The following is a 17,270-nucleotide window of genomic DNA, read 5'->3' as shown; positions in this document are numbered from 1 at the left end:
CTGAGGGCCTCATTTCCCAGGCTCCTACGCCATATTTAGAAAGCTCTGATTGGATGATACGCAGCATCTGTCGTCATAGTCGAAGACCAGTAAGCAGCCCCAGGCCTAAGGTAGAGTTAATTACCAGGTGGCGCCTTAGGCATCACTAGCTCTCATCTCAGCTCGCATCGCATCAAAAGTATTCTACGCTGGCTTCACAACACCACATCCACCTCGTCTCCCTCTTTCTCCTTCTCATCAACCGGCTGCTATTTTAAGCCATAGCTAAGCGCTGTCTAATTACCTGGTCAATTGACACAGACGCCGCTCCAGCGAGCATCATCTCCTTTCGGCGCCGCTCCCTAGAACCCTGTCAGCACGCCGCACTCACAGCTGTGACGGCACCATCACGCCCTTCAAGAAGACTCTCCATCCCGAACCATCCTCATCTCCTCCAGGACACATCTCCATTTCCCCATACAAACCCGTAATCGCATCTTCATGCACCGCAGCCGTAACCACATCACCAGTCCTCACCACCACCCGCAAACCCTACAATGAACGGCGGCCTCATTTTCCTCATCCTCCTCCTTCTCGTCATAATCCTCAGCTATGTTGGCTGGCTAGTCTTCTCACGGCGTCGTGCCTCCAAACTCGGCCTTCCCCCACCGTCTGCAAACCCCATCGCTGCCTTCCGCGCGCGTGGCTCGGGCGGCATCGGCAACATCCCCACACCGCGCACGGGCGGCCTGGTCGGCTGGTTCAACGACAAATTCCGTGCCATGAAGAACAAACGGTACGCTAGCGGTGCGTACGAGAGCTCCGGCACCCAGGCTCGCGGAAGTGCGCGTGCCCCGCTAGACCCGGACGAGGCGTGGGATAGCAGAGTAGGCAACGAGGCATACTACGAAGAGCAGGAGCTAGGGCTGCACCAGCCAACAGCATATGGCGGGGGCGGATATAATGCCAGTGTACCGGCGCCGTACGAGGAGGACTTCAATGGGCGTGGCAGGAGTCGAACGAGGGAGTTGGACGAGAGATACGACGAGGAGATGGGGCGAGGGGCCCAAAGTAATCCTTTTGGAGACCACGCGGCGACGGCTCCAGCAGGGGGAGCGAATCCATTCGGGGAGGGTGCGGAGAGGAGTGATATTGGGATGAGAGGGGTGAGTCCGAGGCCAATCGAGACGGGCGGGCATCAGCCAACGCAGAGCAAGAGTAGTCCGACAGAAAGGAGAAGTCTGTTCCGGGAGGATGTGTAGGCGTGATAGCATTGTATATTGCAAGCATGGCTGTTCGCAAGGGATATCTATTTTGGTATTCTTGTGCACAAGGCAAGGTCGCTGTCTTCATGGGAGCCGGAGTCGAATCATCTTACACGCACTGTAATTGCCTATGGTCAACTGTTGATATCTATACGACTGCTTATTCTCTATTGCAAAATTATCTGAACAGCTAATCGTCTGTCTTGTGCAACCCAACAGTCCTGATTCACACAAGAGCCTGCCAATCGCGTACCACATTGACATGATATTATTGCACGTGTGGTAAGGAGTAATTATTGTAGTAGGATGCTCCAGCCAGCGCTCCAAACGCCAGGAATGCGCGCTCCAGCCCCCTCCTCTCACCTCCATCCCCACAACCTACACCTTGAGCCACAGATTCAGCACCCCCTTCGCATACTCCACAATCTCATCCCCGCCCAGCTTACTCTCGCCATACACCCGATCCACAAACGTAATCGGCACCTCCCTCACACTAAACCCCATCGCCTTCGCCCGAACCATCATCTCCATCTGAAACGTATACCCCTTACTCTCCGTCCGCGCCATCACCTCACCCAGCACCCCCCGCCTATACAACCGAAAGCTGCCCGTCAAATCACTAACCCCCGGCCGCAGCACCGTATCCGCAAACAGATTCGCGCCCCTGCTCACCAGCTTCCTCTTCAGGTCCCAGCCGTACACCCCGCCGTTGCCCGCGTAGCGCGTGCCCGTCACGATATCGCATCCGCTCTCGCGCTGCACCCCAATCATCTGCGTGATGAATTTGGGGTGGTGGCTGAAGTCGGCGTCCATGATGATGACGAAGGTGCCGGCGGCGTACTGCAGGCCGTGGACGTATGCGGTGCCTAGGCCGAGCTTGCCGGCGCGGGGCCGCAGGTTGATGTGGCCTGGGTAGGCCTTTGCGAGCTGTTTGGCGACTTCTTGGGTGCCGTCGGGGGAGGCGTCGTCGATGATGACGATTTCCCAGTCGAGGTTGCTGTGAAGGAGAGAAGGTGGTGTTAGTGTTGGCGGTAGGGTTATGTGTATTTGTGTATGAAAGGTTGGGAAACCGTGCGAGACTTACTTCTCGGTGAAGGTCTTGTTTAGCAGCCAGACGATGATGGGCAGGTTCTTGCGCTCATTGTAGGTCGGGAGTAGCACCGAGTATTTGTCCTTCTTGACTGGCGCCATGTTGCTGGATATAACGAGCGACTGGAGTGAGGACGATTGAAAGGGTTTGAGGTCCCGAATCTGGTGGTCAGAGTTGAAAGATGTCGCAAAGTCAAGAGGACAGCGGCTCCTTGACCAGATGTCCATGCTAGCGTGAATATATTGGTCCGTGCGTTCAGCCCTACGAAATCTGGGGTCGAGGAATGATACACACAATGCGTCCTTCATGCACCTGAGCAGAAGACTTGGAACTCAAAATTGGTATCATGAACTAAGCTACGACCAAAACATATATATTAGAATATCATACCATGGCATCAACTTAGTACGTTAAGCCAGTAATGCTTTATATGCTGTGCGAAATATGTGCAAGAAACAAACTGGCAAACTTCCGCTCACTTCTTCCCTTCCATACTCAATCGAGTGACCTGCTCCCCGACTCCACTGCTACTTCTCCGATGTGTGCTCAAGGCCGGACTATGCAATTGCTCTTCGATGCTCTTCCCAAGTCCGACACTACTTGTGCTGCCGCCCGTCTTCGGCCTCTCCTCTTCCGTCTCGTGCGGCGGACTTTGTACAAGCGGTTCCCCTGGTAGCATACTCTGTAACGAATCGGCATCGCGAGGAGATGAAGCCTTCAATGTATCAGATTGTTGACCTGTTATGGCACCAGGCGCGTCTGCGGAGTAGGTTGGCGATACTGGCGAGGCTGTTTCCAGACCTACTGACGACTTTTGCGCTGCCTGCGTGGGTGACAGACCACGATGACCTTCCATGGCTGGCGAAGCAGTGAGGAATTTGGCGATTTCGCCAGGCGATGTACCAACCTGATCAGAGGTCGGTGATCCAGAGTTTCCCGGAACCCGCTTCTTAGATGACTGACTTGGGTTGAAGTATCTCGCGATAGGATTGCGATCATCCGTTTCCGTGTCTGAGTCGTCGTCGCCGCTGTCTTCGAAGTACGAATCGTCCCACAGGTCGGTATTCTGTCTCTTCAATCTCTGCCTCGCCACGGGGTCATCAGTCTTTTCGAATTCTCGCAGAGGTTTTAATTCGTCTGCCTCCTCGCGCATGTCACTCGGATCGCGATCGGGTGATTCTACCTGCTGCTGGCCGTCGACCTCCTCGCCGCTTGGTCCGACGCCTTTACTCATCCGAGGAGCTCGGTCTACAGCAGCCTCATCCTCATCCCGGGTCTTTGCAGAGTAGGTATCACCAAAGTGAGTGTCGCATAAGTGCTTGATCACCGGCCAGCCATACGCGTTGGCGAACATGCGTCTAACGACAATGTTGTTGTGCGCATCAGGTTCGAGCCTAACCAAGACTTTTCGCCATGAAAGATCCTTATGATAAGCGCGCGCAATCTTTTCCTCGACCCTCATACCGCCACTATCTTCAGCACCACTATCTTCAGTTTTAGAGGAGGAAGCACTGTCCACGCTACCGAAGGTTCGTCCGCTCTTGGATTTGGGAGGTGGTGGAGGAATGTCCTCGGGATGGTACACTCTATCGTGGAAAATGGTACGTGAACGCGTAGATGGATCTATCAGCCACGAGGTTGGCGGAATGGGTGGGTTGATAAGATCACCCGCAGACTCAAAGATAGTGGTCTTTGGTGGAGCGCCTCTTTCTTCCGGATTGTTTAGCATTGAGTCACCTCTTGATGCTTTAGGTCTCTTTGGCTTCTTCTTTGGCGATGTCTCTTCAGGGGAAGAATCTTGAGATAGGGGTTGTTCGCTCGCGGGGGCCTCGTCTGAGCTTTGTTCGGCACTTGAATCCGGTTGTGCCATCTTGATAGTCTGGCTTCGCTTGAACATCTTTGAGTCCTTTGCGGTATGTGCTCCACTAGGTTGGAGGAAACTCAAAAATCTTGACAGCGTGTTAGCTCCGCTAAGAATGAGGGACTCCTGCTTTGGTCTCGATTCTCGTCTACGCGGCTTCATCTCATGTTCATGGTCTTTCTTGATAAATTGACTCGACGCAGGTTCCGCGTCACCAGTCGTTTGCTTGGTCTGCATGGTGTCATCCAGATTTGTGGTGTCTTCTCCAGGCAACGGAACAGCAGTGTCGCTACCGTCACCAGATGCCCCGGAAGGAGACTGCGTCCTGCTGCTTATCTTTGGATTTTGAGGTGGTGGTAGCTCCAAACTTGGTTTCGAGGGATTGGGCGAAGTGTTCTGTCCCGAAAGTTGAGCGAAGCCCCATTCTGCAACAGTACCAATGAGACCGTTTTCTCTACGTGCTTTATCCACACGCCCGATACCTCGCCAGTCTAAAAAGAGGAGACAACTCGTTCGTAGTGGGACGATGCCATCATTCACCACATTAGAATACACTGTTCTGTTCCTAAACAGACGTAAGACATGATGCGCAGGTCCAGTCGGTAAGATTCTGAGCACAGGCTTTGCCCCTGGATCAGGTCCTCTCTTTTCTTTCTGGTCGTTGTTCCCGAAACCGCTCACTATGCTTGTCCACCCGTTCTTAGCTATCGTAGGTGCAGTCCAGGTAAGGCCAAGGTCTTGTCCTGTCTTTCCCACAAGTCCGAAATCTAAGGCAAACTTAACATACACAGGATTCTCATTGCTGAGTCCAAGGAAAGGCGAGGCGAGTGCTATGAAGTTTACAGGTTCGATGATTTCAAAGAATTTCGGGGAATGCTTCTGGATGTACGCAATCGCATACATCTGCGTAAGACCACCCAGAGAATGACCAATGAAACTAATATGGGCAAAGCGATAGGCCCGCTTCTTCTTTTTCACATCAGGGTGGTGTATACTACTATGTGGATGGACTTCCGGACCTTCTCCTGACGGCGGCTTAGACGAGGGCGAGAAGGTCTCCGACATCTTGTCAGCAAGGGTTCTCTTGATAGGCATGAACGGCTGATCTGGGTACGTCATGCTCAAGACGTGCTTCGCAAGGCGCTTGCCTAGGTATTGAATGCCCTTCTCGGTCCGTACTGCGTTGCCTGAAAACCCCCTCACGATGACTTCCTCGTCGTCGTCCTCGTCGTCCTGATTAGCCGTATTGTCTAGATCTTCTTGACCTCCGGAGAGAGGAGCTATCGATGGACCAGCCTCTTCCTCGCTTTTGGGACCGGGCTCTTTCTCAGCAGACGCCGCACTCGATTTCCGTTTGGGGACTGCCCCAGCCTTGCGTCGCTCCCTTGCTGCAACTCTTGCATTTTTGACAGTGGCATCTATGCTCTCCTTGAGATATAGCATATCTGCACCAAGGTTGCTATGCAGACCATGCGTCACAACAACGAGGTGAACTCTCCTCTGTGCTCTCTCCTTCCGCTCGCTTGTTTCCTGCTCATGCTGTTCCTCGTTCTTCTCGTCGTCCCACGTTGGCAGTGCAGGTTTATTCCAAAGACTTTGTGTGTCATCGACGACCAATTCTATGGCTTTTGAGTATACGCCCTTCTGGGACATGCCTTGGCTACCTTGCCCCTTGTGCTTGCCTTGCTGGTGGTCGTGCAGTTGGCCTGACTGCGGTTTTCCTCCCCCACCAGTCACGGAAGCAAACCCGATCTCCAGAGATCTCTCGTCGCGCGAGACCAGCACCTCGAAGTTCACAGATGCAGTCTTCGAGAACATCACCTGCGAAGAAACCTCTACTATCCACGTCATCTTTTTAGCCTCGCCATGTTTATCGGTCTTGAGGGCGCCACCTTCAACATCGCGAATATCCTCGGGAATCGTAAGTCGCGCGTTCCAAGACCCTCCTGCCTTTACATTTGGTTCGAATGCCGGTATTCCATCGCGCTTAGGGTTTTCAACCTTCTGATTTGGATTGTAGGTGGAGGGGTATGCGGAGGCATGAATCGTGTATGGGCCGTGTAGGTAAGCAGCGCGAAGCGGGATGGCCGAGGTGTTCTTCACCTTTACATGAAGATGTGGAGGAATCGGAAGTATGCGGTCGGCGGAAGGGGTATAGGTGATAGTATAACTGAAGAGGTCAGAGTCAGGACAGGTCCACATCGGAAGATATGGGGAACTTCTATACCGTATTACCTCGCCAACCTTGACGCTACCAGTCTGGTGAACCAGTAACATATCTCTTGCTTTCCTGAGCGCGCGTTCTTCTTCCTGGAGCGTCGAGCCGTATACCAGAAACGGCACAGTCCTCCTACTCCCTTCGTCTGCTGTTTGCGCGAGCAGGTAAGTTCGCGGCGGTAGCAACATCCACTGCAGGACCTGTCAGGATTGCGGATACCTCGGGGGCGGCGGAAACGCTATATGTCGTATTCTATCGGCAAGCGGAAGAGGCATTAGCCGAAAAAAAATCTATTAATTATGACAAGACGTATTCGTATTCTTCGGATAGCTACAGATTCGTGTACGGCGGTGTTGCGCTGGCGGTAGAGGTAGAGACAAGATTACGCCTGACCTCCGAGTGCATTGCCAGCTCAGGTGAGCGGGAAACAAGCTCGCGTGAGCAACAACAGCAGGACAGTCCAAGTCCAACCTTGGAATTTGAAAGCTAATTACTTCGATAGAAGACGGCCAGAAGCTAGAGCACTTAACACCCATACTATATATACTCCATCTATTCTTCTCTACATTCTTATTCTACTTGAATATTTTTAGTAGATATCTAATAGAATTATTTACATGTTAGTATTAGTAGAGTATTATCTATATAGGAAATCAGAAGTAACTACTTTTCTAGATATAAAGACTAGTAAATTAATATTTATTAATACCATGTTAACTTGGCCAATAGAATCTAAACATACTACTAACTAGCATCGGGATTATGTTTATATAGCTCGAAAGATTAGTAGTATGTGTTAAATGTAAGTTATTCTATAACATTGGGATTCTATATTAGACTTCCTATATTTCTATACTAGTTAGAAATCAATGTATAGTGTTTTACTATATATGATCTACTTATAGTAGTATAATGGTACTAATGAGTAGCTAACGCTTTAGCTAGGGCATCCTTTTCGGAACGTACGAATGTCTGCTTTTCTTTGCTTTCTACTCATGCTGGAAACACATGACGCATCAATGTCCACTACGACACGACATGATCGTATTCACGTTCAGAACGACGCACATGTATGACCTCCTGGTATAAAGCAGATCATGTGTAATGAACAGACCGCCAAGTTCGTTCTTTTAGAAAGATCGCTCAGGTCACCTACCCTTAAACGCCCCATAGCAAGTGTCCAACCTACCCATGCATCGCTCACAATCAAATGTCCAACAATGCCGCTGTCTGTTCTTTCGTTTTCGTAGCTTTCTTGGTTTGTGTCTCCCATAGGTTGTGGTAAGTTCCATTTTTGGCCAACAACTCCTCATGAGTCCCTCGTTCGACGATGGCGCCTTTGTCCAAGACCAAAATCATATCTGCGTCCATGATTGTCGACAAGCGATGAGCAATTACGAAGGTTGTTCGACCTTTCGTAAGTTTCGCAAAGGCATCCTGGATCAGGGACTCTGTGCCTGAGTCTACAGCCGAGGTCGCCTCGTCAAGCAGAACAATCTGCGGATTCTTAAGAACGACACGAGCGATCGACAATCTTTGAAGCTCTCCGCCAGACAGTTTGACACCACGCTCACCGACTGTGGTCTTGTAACCGTCAGGGAAGCTCATAATCTTCTCATGAATGCATGCAGCCCTGCACGCTTCTTGGACTTCTTCTTCTGTGGCATCCAGTCGCGCGTAACGTACGTTTTCAAATATGGTGTCATTGAATAGAGACCCAGATTGTGGAACATTTCCGAGCGCTTCTCGAAGGCTTTTGAGCCGCACATTCCGGATATCTTGGCCGTCGATTTCGATGCTACCGCCGGTCACGTCATAGAAACGGAACAGAAGCTTAAGCAGTGTCGACTTGCCAGATCCGGTCTCGCCAACCAAAGCTACTGTCTTACCACCCTCGACGTCGAAATTGATGTTCTTGACAGTATCTTTGCGTTTATCGTAGAAGAATTCGACGTCCTTGAATGTGATGGCTCCATTGGTAATTTGTAAGTCCTGAGCATCATCTTTGTCAGTTACAGAAGGTTTCGTCTGTAGAAGTTGGAGCATGCGCTCGGCGTCGACTAAAAGATTTGAGAAGTCCTGTGAGAATCGTGCCAAAGTCCATATGGGATATGTCAGTCTACTCCAGAATGCCCTGATGGTAACGAAAGCTCCGATTGGTCTAACTCCCTGAGCGACACGATATGCTGCCAGTAACATCATGGCCATCTCGGATATGTATAGAGTCAATTCTTGACCAGCGATGACAGCCAATGAAATGTTGTTATAGTCGATGCTTGATTTCGCTGACTCGCTTATGGCTGTATTGAGACGCTTTTCCTCGAAGGAAGCTCTATTGAAGTAGGCTACGAGCGACCAATTGCTGATGGACTGATACTGGGCCCTGCTGAGAAACCTGTACTTGTCTTGATTAATGCGTCTATATGAACGACCTATTTTGGTCCCGAAATAGGAGACGAGGAAAAATGGAATCGCGGTGAACAGAAACAGGAATGCAAAATAGATGTCAAATAGGCTGGTGATGTAGCCGACACCAATAACGAGATCAAGGACGATAGGCCCAGCATCAAATAAGACGAGCCGTACGATTCTGTTGAGCGAGTTCGCTTGCTCGACGGCTTTAATAACCTCTGCACTGTCCTTACTGTCATGGAACTCCATTGAGAGATTCATGACATGCGCAAAAGCCATACTGTTCAGCCGTTGCCATGACCACAGACTAAAGCGATAGGAAGCGCTCTCCTTGATGGTATAAAGAATTGTATCGGCGAAAGCATCCATTATGAAGAGTGTGCCGATTTCTTTCCAAGGTAGGATTCCCGTTCCACTGGAAGCTGTGAGAGCGTCCACAACAATACCCAATTGACGTGGGACCAGAACGTGAAAGGCTCGTCCAGCAATGATGGTGAGTCCGATGGCAAAAAGGAATAGCTGCATACGCCGATCCTTTGCTGGCCAGAGATGTGGTAAGAAAATGGCATAGAGTTTGATATAACCCCACCAACCTCCAGCTTCTGCGACCCTCCTCAACTGCTCTTCCTCGATCTTTTTCCTTTCTTTCTTTTGACGCTCTGCTTCGGTCTCCGGTTCAGCTGCCGAATCACTCTCAGCAGCGGACTTCGCCAGAGTACCATAGCTACCTTCGACAGCAGTCGACGAACCATCAGAAGGACAATTCTCAGGAGAGCCTATTAGAGGCTGCTGTTCTTCATCATTGCTGCTAACACCAGAAGTGTTTTTGGACAAGTCTGCGAGTTTGCGTCTAATGAGAGTTGCGGTTGCATAGCCGTATATTGCCAACAGGAAAACTATCCTCAACAGATGAATGAGTAGCTCCGCAATCTCAAAGCTGTTCTCGGTGGTCTTGCAGGTGACGCAGATTATTGTTATCGCAATTTCACACGCGCAGGCTATGAGCCACGCACCAGTATGCTGACCCAGAGGTAAGGTGTCGGATGCGAGGATCAATACGAACAGGCCAGACCAGATCAAGATAGATCCCATAGAGTACACTATCTCATCTTGTGAAGCCCACCATCCTTTTTGTACCAAAGCACGGGCGATGTAGACGATACAGTCTGCAGCGTAGGTGAGTCCAATTGCGGGTATCAGAAAAAGAGCCACCGGGCGAGTCTTGTCTTTGAATAGTTTCGGTTGTGGAGAGCGGAAGAAACAGGCCAGAATCGTAGTCGTGGTTATATAGTACAGGACCAGACCAGTCGGCAGGGCGTAGTGTAGCACCTCAACGGCTTTGGCGGACGGCATTCTTCCATATGAGGCGGAAGAAGTCATGATTCCCGCTCTCCCATCGGTTACGGACATCGGTGTTGTTGTCCCGGATGCTCTGCTGCACACGTGAAGATGAAGTGCAGAGTTTGAACGAAGAGCGGCGCGGGTTTTATAAGGGAACCTGAATGACTAGAGACTTGAAGTAGGTATGAACAGCACAACGGATCCTTACCGTGCCAGTGTAACGGCCGCTAGCAGGGTTTGCACAAGAACGCTATGTAAAATTGTAAGAGAAAATCCACGATGGTTCTCTACGATTTGTGCTCACCGCTGTGTGGCGGTGATAGGCAGCAACACACCGGTGGTTTGTGAGAAGAGAGTCGTGGCCGCTCCGCCGAATCTCATGAGCGGATGTCTACAAAGGAAATGAATGGATCAGAATGATTGTTGAGGCTTAGCATGACTGTGATTGGAGATGACCACAGCGACCTACAGTCAAAGGCAATGTTGTATTTGGTATATTGCAAAGTTAGAGTTGTGCTCGGAAGGCATACGCCACCTCAGTAACGACCGCGCTTCGCTCGCTAGAAAAGTGGATATGCCCATTGGGTGGCAGCTGTGCTGCCTAAACTACCTATGAATGTATGTGTGATTGAACTATGACTAAAAGACATAGGCCTACTAATGGATGGATGGACATGTGCGGAATGATGATCGAAGATGCAAGGAGCCAGTTCAGTTCTCAAGGAATGGTGAGCAGCACGGAGCACGACGCAGCTCACGCCAAGCTGTACATGTCTCCTTGTATCCTGATGACTCGACATGAACGCTGGCTATGGAAATTATGCCCGACTGATGACACTTCACACGAGAACGTGTTCATGCTTGCCAGTCATAGACTGTGATTATGATGATGCTGACGCTGCTGCATCGCCTGTTGCCTTGTCGTATCCTCCTGCAGCAGCCTCAGCCTGCGCGGCGACAAGGGTGTAGGATGCGAGCGGTCGAGAGCCGGTTCTCAGCCTCAGCCTCATTATCTTCTTCCATCAGCCCTCCCCAGACTATTGTCTTCGTTGTTGCCTAAGGAGTATCCTGATTTGGGTATAAGCGACGGCGACGGCGATGGCGACAACGATAACGACAACGACAGTGTCGCTGACAGAGCTGAAGAGCGTCTCAAGCTCCAGCAGACGTATACATGGCCCGTTGGGTTGTGGTAAGATCAATCCTCTCGAGGGACATTCGTCTACAAATAGACCAGTGGTGATAATGTTGTTCGTTGAGGATGTTGTTTGTATCCGAGAGAAATACACCGCGACAGCTTCAGGTCACCGATTTGGTGGGGAATGTTGGCTGCCCCTCACCCATGAAATCCTAGCTATTACCACTCACTGCACAGTAGAGTTGCTGCCCTACAGCCCTCTCCCTTGCTTTTAAGCCTTAAGGCCCTGTCTGCCCCACCCCTCCTTGCAGTGTTTCTAGCTATCACTACCCCCACGTTGCATCCCTCCCCTGGTGGCACAATGAGAAAGTTCTATTCGCTCGTCATATCATGTATCAAAACATCCTCGTGCCTCACCCAAAGCTTACACCCACCTTTCCTCAGTATCTCGTGACGCTTAAACTCTTGACACGCCTTAGTTCAATATCTACATTCTCTTCTGACCATGGACGTTCCGCGTGCCACATCTCTACACGATGTTTATACCGATGATGCAATACCATATCAGCAGAAGAGATGGGGGAACCTACTATCCAAATTCAAAGAGTTGTACGGTCGACGTGCTGATTTTGTGTCGAGAAGTCCAGGGCGCGTCAATGTTATCGGCGAGGTTTGTCCCAGTCTCAGGTCATTGCTCGTACCCTGTACCTGACATCTGTCGAAGCATATCGACTACTCCCTCTACGAAGTCCTGCCGATGGCCATCACTAGCGATATGCTCCTCGCCGTAGCTGTGCGGCCTGCATCCGACTCCAAGCCCACCGTACGCATTGCGAACATGAACTCCAAGTTCCCTGCACGCGAATTTGAGATACCAACAGAAGGAGACATTCCGATTGACGCCACCGAGAATGAGTGGAGCAATTACTTCAAAGCAGGCCTGCGTGGAACTTCGAAGCTTCTCATCAAGAGAAGAGGAAAGTTCGTCAGTGTTGGCATGGATGTTCTGGCAGACGGCTCTGTACCAAGTGGAGGAGGTCTTTCCAGCAGTGCAGCTTTCACTTGTGCAAGTGCTCTGGCCGTTATGACTGCAAATGGTGAGGAAAGAGTTGACAAGACTGAGCTCACAGAATTAGCCATCGTGTCGGAGAGAGCAGCAGGTGTCAACTCCGGAGGGTTAGTCCCTCCTAAGGCCTCTTTCTGACTACGTACTGATTCTACCTGCAGCATGGACCAGGCCGCCTCGGTGTTCTCACTGCGTGACAAAGCCTTATATGTATCTTTCAAGCCAAATCTGACGGCAAAGTCCTTGTCCTTCCCAGAGACTGATCCTCCCTTCAGCGTCGTCATAGCCCAGAGCTTCGTTGCTGCAGACAAACAAGTTACTGGACCGGTTTGCTACAACCTACGCGTAGTGGAATGTACACTGGCTGCCATGTTCCTGTCCAAAGCATTTGCTCTGAAACGAGACCTTCCACAGGATGCTTCGCCACTTGGCGTGAGTCTTCGGGGTTTCCATGACACCTTTTTCGAGGAAAAGGAAGCAGTCCCAGACAACGGCAAGGTCTCGGTACAGGACTTCAAGGCACAGTTGGAGAAGCTCATAACATTAACGGAGGATTACTTAACAGAAGAAGATGGCTATACGCGCGAACAGATCTGTGCTCTGCTTGGTACTAGCGAGGAAGAGTTGACCAAGAGGTATATGTCTAAGTTTCCGGTACGCGCAGAAAAATTCAAGCTGAGGCAACGGGCCCTACATGCGTTCACAGAGGCACTACGAGTTATCAACTTCCACGATCTCCTTGTTTCGGGTGGCGATGACAAGAGTTCAGTTCTCAAAGACCTAGGAGACCTCCTCAATCAGTCTCACGAGTCCTCGAAGAATGTCTACGAGTCGAGTTGTCCGGAGCTCGATCAACTGTGCGACCTTGCACGAAGCGCAGGCTCCGTGGGTAGCAGGGTTACAGGAGCTGGCTGGGGTGGCTGCTGCGTACATCTCGTTCCAACCAGCAAAGTGGAAGCCGTCAAAGAGGCATGGATCTCAAAGTACTATCGCAAAAGATGGCCTGATATCACCGATGAGACACTGGCCGATGCTATTGTCGTCACGAGACCTGGTGGAGGCAGTACGGTCTACAAAGTCACGAGTGATGAAGTCTGATCTGAGCAACGTCCACATAACTTCGATATGATCGTGCAGTCAATCTCGATCTGTCGATTCCCATACTCTGCCCTTGGTCGATACCCAGTGAAATCAAGCATGTGAAGATCGCTTCACAACTTGGCTATGCAAGACCGGAAAGCTCGCCGGCCTCGGTTAAGGACTTCGTATTGGTATCCTGGGTGAACACTGATGGAGTACGAGCCTGATGGGCGCCTAGCTTCTTACATTATTATCAACCAACTCTGGTCGACCGCAATACATTATGGGAGAGGTCAAATAGCATAGTCACGCTTGACATTTCTCGCCACACTGTTCATAAAACTCCATGTTCCGCCTACTGCACATTGCTCTACCCCCGGACCTATCATCAATGAATACATCCCCGTTCAGCATTGTGCAAGGCCAACACCTATCTTTAAAGCCCTGCTCCCTCACACCCTGTGACTTCTAGTTACAAGGCGATCCGTGTGTTGAACGTTCCACATCCCATATATTGGGGCTCGACTGGCACTGGCCTTTGACACCCATCATTGACCGCCATCTTCATTTCGCCCAGAGAAACCGAGTCCCGACTCCAGACCCCCCGATATATACTTACCCACCTCAAGATGCCATCCAAGGGATCCGTCAACGCATTCGTATGTGGACACGTCGACCGCCGTACCTCAAGACTCGGAAACTGCACCATCCGCGCAATACACAGATTCCCATGTCCCAAATGCAGCCGCTCCAACCCAGCCACTCATCCAAGACCAACAGCCCCAGTCTCCCGACACCGTCACCGACTCCCAAACGACATCTACCGCACCTCCCTGCCAAGCATCTCCAAAGCCCTCCGCCGCCACCTCACCAACCTATCCACATCCCTCACCTCCCTCTCCCCTCCCCACGCAAAACACGACATCTACGCCCTCCCAGAATCCCACCTCGACGCCCACCGCGCCGTCTCCGCCCTCGAACACTGGTCCCTCGACTACGCAAACCCAACCATGCCCCTGCCGCCCCACACTCACATCCAAGCCACCATCCTCAAAGCAACAGACTGCATCGCCGACCTCGAGCTCGAGCTCTCAGAGCGCTTCCGCGAACGCAGCAACAGGGCGCTCGCAGCACAGGTCCGCAATGTCGTACGTGCTGTCCTCGCATCTAGGTTGCAAGCGCCCGGGTCGGCGCCCGTCGAGTATAATTATAATGCCCAGACTGCGTTGCGGCGACGGGTATTTGCATCTTCGACGGCAAGGGGTGTGGGGACGGACGCCACTGCGTATGCGTACGGCGCGTCGCGGTATGCGCAGGCTGGTCCAGCGCGTTCTTCTTCGTACCCTTGCTTTTCTCCTTCTCCTTCTCCTCCTGTTGGTGCGGGAGCAGCGTGCACATATCCGTATACAGGCACGTACACGCACAGACCACAGTCTGGGGATGACATGCACGATCCGCCGCCCCCTTATTCGCGATACGACCCGATGCGGCGTGGAGGTGCTTAGGGTTAGGGTTTATAGTGACGCCTTCTGTGGATAGCGGTGCTGGACGTTGGGCTCAGGAGGAGGACGAAGATGAGGACGCGACGGCCAGAACGGGTAGGTGCGATGGTGGTGCTGCGCTGGAGCTCGTTCGTGGTGCCGGGGAGGGCGGTGGGCTTGCTTGTGGCGGTATGGTTGAGGGGGACTGGGGAGCAGCATGGTTTGCAATAATGGGAGTGGATGATAGTCACAGTCTATATGATTCGGATGGTGTTGGAGAGGCTGGCCACTGTACAGCACGGAGTTCGCTTCGATGATGTAGAAGACCAAGATGAATAGTGGCATGTATTTGCTGTGAAGGGTTCGCAGCAGTTGATATTAGGATTATATTATATAGTACCGGTAGTGTAGATTCGTAGAGCGATTCCCACATGGACATTGTCAGTGCATGATACCTCATGCTGAAGGTGCACAGTGCATAGGAGATTCAAATCGTATCACAGATCACCGTCCGGAAAAGACAGCAAAGCCCGCACACGTCTCCTCACACCATTTTCTGTATTTTCTGGGGTTTAAGTCAGCTAGCTTATAACATCCACGAATCTGTCCGCACTACGTGCGAATCCGCCTCGCATTTTGACAAGATAGAGTGCAGGTCTATAAAGCAAATAAGTGAGAAAGAAGTGATAACGCCAGAACAGAGCTGCCCGCCAAAGCTGAGATCACACTGTCTTCAGATTCCATTCTTCAGTGTGCTACCAACGCCAAGGTCAATTAAGCCTATGAACGCGAGGTAATGGCGGTGTTTATTATGCCAAGCGGGGAAGGGGGTTGACGAGTGGTCAATAGTGGCAAAAGTATGCTCTGCCAACCAATACTAAACCGTAATTCAAGGTCGGTGAACGGTTGCAACGCAGAAAATAGTCGAAGGTGCCTCTGAGATGACGCCTAACCAGAATAAAGTGAGGATCTGGAGCGCAAAGATGATCGATTATACGATTGATGTCGTCTCGATAAGTCAAGGTCCGCAAGGAGGGTAGACGATTCAGTCGACGAGGATAGCCTGCTAGCTAGCAGGAAGTCTTTTCATGTCACCGCCGCGAGCAATCCACTTGGGATCAATGAGCGCATCTTTGTGTGGTAGTAGGAGCTTATACGAAGTGCGTATTGTACCATCACTGACATTAACCACATTCGAGATATCTTTCGGTGTCTTCCCTTTGCCCATCAAGAACGACACCATGTAAATGCAAGCCGCGGCAACAGATAGAGGGGAGCGGCCAGCAATGTAGCCTTGGTCATTTGTGCGGATGCACAGATCGTGAGTTATAGCGCCAATCTCATCAGAAAGTCGTAACTGGTTACAGTAGCGACGGGCCAGTTCTTCAGGCTTGGTAGACTCGTTCGCGTGAATCTTAGCTGCGCCGACGACGAGACCGCCCGCAGTGACCTCGTTAGAAGTATTCTTGTTAACCTGAAGAAACTTCTCCAGAGTCTTGAAAGTGCGACCAATTTCTCTCTTCGACACCTTGGTCAGGGCATAGATCTCACGGAACGTACGAGGGGCTTTATTCTGACGACAAGCGATGAAGATGCACCCGGCAATGACAGCATCGGTCGATTTACCTTTGAACAGTCGCGCATCCTCCGTCATCTTGTACAGATGCTTAGCGGTGTCTGCAATGTGCGAACCCATGTGATAGAAGTCACAGAGAGTGCCAATCTGCTTGTATGCTGCCATCAAGCTCTTGTTGGTCTTGTCCAAAGTACTCTTGCCCTGGGCACGATTCAGATCCCTGGCAGCACGGGAGCCATCTCCAAAGCCAATGCTGGTCTGAAGTTGAGAGCCGTGGAGTAGGGGATTTGCGGCATCTCCGACACGGGAGGGATCGTCGTTGCCTTGGTCATCGTTAGAGAACGTCCGCCACTCGGAGCGTGTATCGACCAGATGTTGAGTAAGGACCAGGCCGCAAGAACCGCAGACTGTATCGCCGGACGCGAATTCCTCGACCAGGTTGGGAGGAACCTCTCGACACTCTTTACAAATCAGGTGAATGTTCAGATTTTCTTGCCATCCCAGAGGTGCCGCCTGCGGTGCTTCCACGGCGACTTGACCCGGGGATAGATTCATTGTGGAATTTGGCACGGTCATCAATGGCTTGCGAAAGTTTCTTTGTGCACGTTTTTTTACTCCTCTAGACGACTTGTGTAAGCCGTATTTTCTAACTAAGACACGGATGAAGAGTGGAGAGTGCAGTTTGGCGGTTGCGTAAAACGAGTGGTGGGTTTGATCGCGGTGTGTAGGACCGCTTCGCAAACAGCTCTTCGCTGGGCCTCAC

General features: G+C 51.2%; 7 protein-coding genes across 7 annotated transcripts; 3 read left to right on the top strand and 4 right to left on the bottom strand.

The window, feature by feature from the left end:
* The first annotated feature begins 168 nt into the window (after positions 1–168).
* EJ05DRAFT_473935 (uncharacterized protein) lies at positions 169–1,428 on the top strand. Its single transcript, XM_033743496.1, has one exon. The coding sequence runs from the start codon at positions 537–539 to the stop codon at positions 1,239–1,241; it is 705 nt and encodes a 234-aa protein (XP_033603889.1). The 5' UTR covers positions 169–536; the 3' UTR covers positions 1,242–1,428.
* Positions 1,389–2,532, bottom strand: EJ05DRAFT_449715 (glycosyltransferase family 2 protein). The gene is made up of 2 exons (XM_033742343.1): positions 2,329–2,532; positions 1,389–2,241 (listed from the first exon to the last, which is right to left on the bottom strand). Exons 1-2 carry the CDS (start codon positions 2,433–2,435, stop codon positions 1,623–1,625), a joined length of 726 nt encoding a protein of 241 aa, XP_033603888.1. The 5' UTR covers positions 2,436–2,532; the 3' UTR covers positions 1,389–1,622.
* A 160-nt stretch (positions 2,533–2,692) lies between these two features.
* On the bottom strand, positions 2,693–6,819 carry EJ05DRAFT_462073 (DUF676-domain-containing protein). Its single transcript, XM_033742670.1, has 2 exons — positions 6,423–6,819; positions 2,693–6,365 (listed from the first exon to the last, which is right to left on the bottom strand). Exons 1-2 carry the CDS (start codon positions 6,599–6,601, stop codon positions 2,810–2,812), a joined length of 3,735 nt encoding a protein of 1,244 aa, XP_033603887.1. The 5' UTR covers positions 6,602–6,819; the 3' UTR covers positions 2,693–2,809.
* An 848-nt stretch (positions 6,820–7,667) lies between these two features.
* Positions 7,668–9,446, bottom strand: EJ05DRAFT_430803 (P-loop containing nucleoside triphosphate hydrolase protein; the record flags this gene model as incomplete). The annotated part of the gene is made up of 1 exon (XM_033741553.1): positions 7,668–9,446. A coding segment is annotated over one exon (1,779 nt), but the record flags the coding sequence as incomplete, so codon positions are not given.
* Positions 9,447–11,809: 2,363 nt separating this feature from the next.
* EJ05DRAFT_435254 (galactokinase) lies at positions 11,810–13,468 on the top strand (the record flags this gene model as incomplete). The annotated part of the gene is made up of 3 exons (XM_033741690.1): positions 11,810–11,974; positions 12,029–12,480; positions 12,532–13,468. 3 exons carry the CDS (start codon positions 11,810–11,812, stop codon positions 13,466–13,468), a joined length of 1,554 nt encoding a protein of 517 aa, XP_033603885.1.
* A 611-nt stretch (positions 13,469–14,079) lies between these two features.
* On the top strand, positions 14,080–14,955 carry EJ05DRAFT_497984 (uncharacterized protein; the record flags this gene model as incomplete). The annotated part of the gene is made up of 1 exon (XM_033746623.1): positions 14,080–14,955. One exon carries the CDS (start codon positions 14,080–14,082, stop codon positions 14,953–14,955), a length of 876 nt encoding a protein of 291 aa, XP_033603884.1.
* A 1,042-nt stretch (positions 14,956–15,997) lies between these two features.
* EJ05DRAFT_483800 (transcription initiation factor IIB) lies at positions 15,998–17,062 on the bottom strand (the record flags this gene model as incomplete). Its single annotated transcript, XM_033745288.1, has 1 exon — positions 15,998–17,062. One exon carries the CDS (start codon positions 17,060–17,062, stop codon positions 15,998–16,000), a length of 1,065 nt encoding a protein of 354 aa, XP_033603883.1.
* Between the last annotated feature and the right edge of the window lie 208 nt (positions 17,063–17,270).

Source organism: Pseudovirgaria hyperparasitica (genome assembly GCF_010093815.1).
Source record: "Pseudovirgaria hyperparasitica strain CBS 121739 unplaced genomic scaffold EJ05scaffold_3, whole genome shotgun sequence".
In the NCBI taxonomy this organism is placed as follows: Eukaryota; Fungi; Ascomycota; class Dothideomycetes; order Acrospermales; family Acrospermaceae; genus Pseudovirgaria; species Pseudovirgaria hyperparasitica.
The sequence above is the reverse complement of the archived record's forward strand: the minus strand, read 5'-3'. Positions and strand labels throughout refer to the sequence as shown.

Excerpts from the sequence above, each read along its gene's own strand:
- EJ05DRAFT_462073 (XM_033742670.1), bottom strand. The coding sequence starts at position 6,601 with ATGTTGCTACCGCCGCGAACTTACCTGCTCGCGCAAACAGCAGACGAA. Across the intron at positions 6,366-6,422 it reads AAGGTTGGCGAGGTAATACG|TTATACTATCACCTATACCC; the intron begins GTATAGAAGTTC and ends TGACCTCTTCAG.
- EJ05DRAFT_449715 (XM_033742343.1), bottom strand. The coding sequence starts at position 2,435 with ATGGCGCCAGTCAAGAAGGACAAATACTCGGTGCTACTCCCGACCTAC. Across the intron at positions 2,242-2,328 it reads AACAAGACCTTCACCGAGAA|CAACCTCGACTGGGAAATCG; the intron begins GTAAGTCTCGCA and ends TCTCCTTCACAG.
- EJ05DRAFT_473935 (XM_033743496.1), top strand. The coding sequence starts at position 537 with ATGAACGGCGGCCTCATTTTCCTCATCCTCCTCCTTCTCGTCATAATC.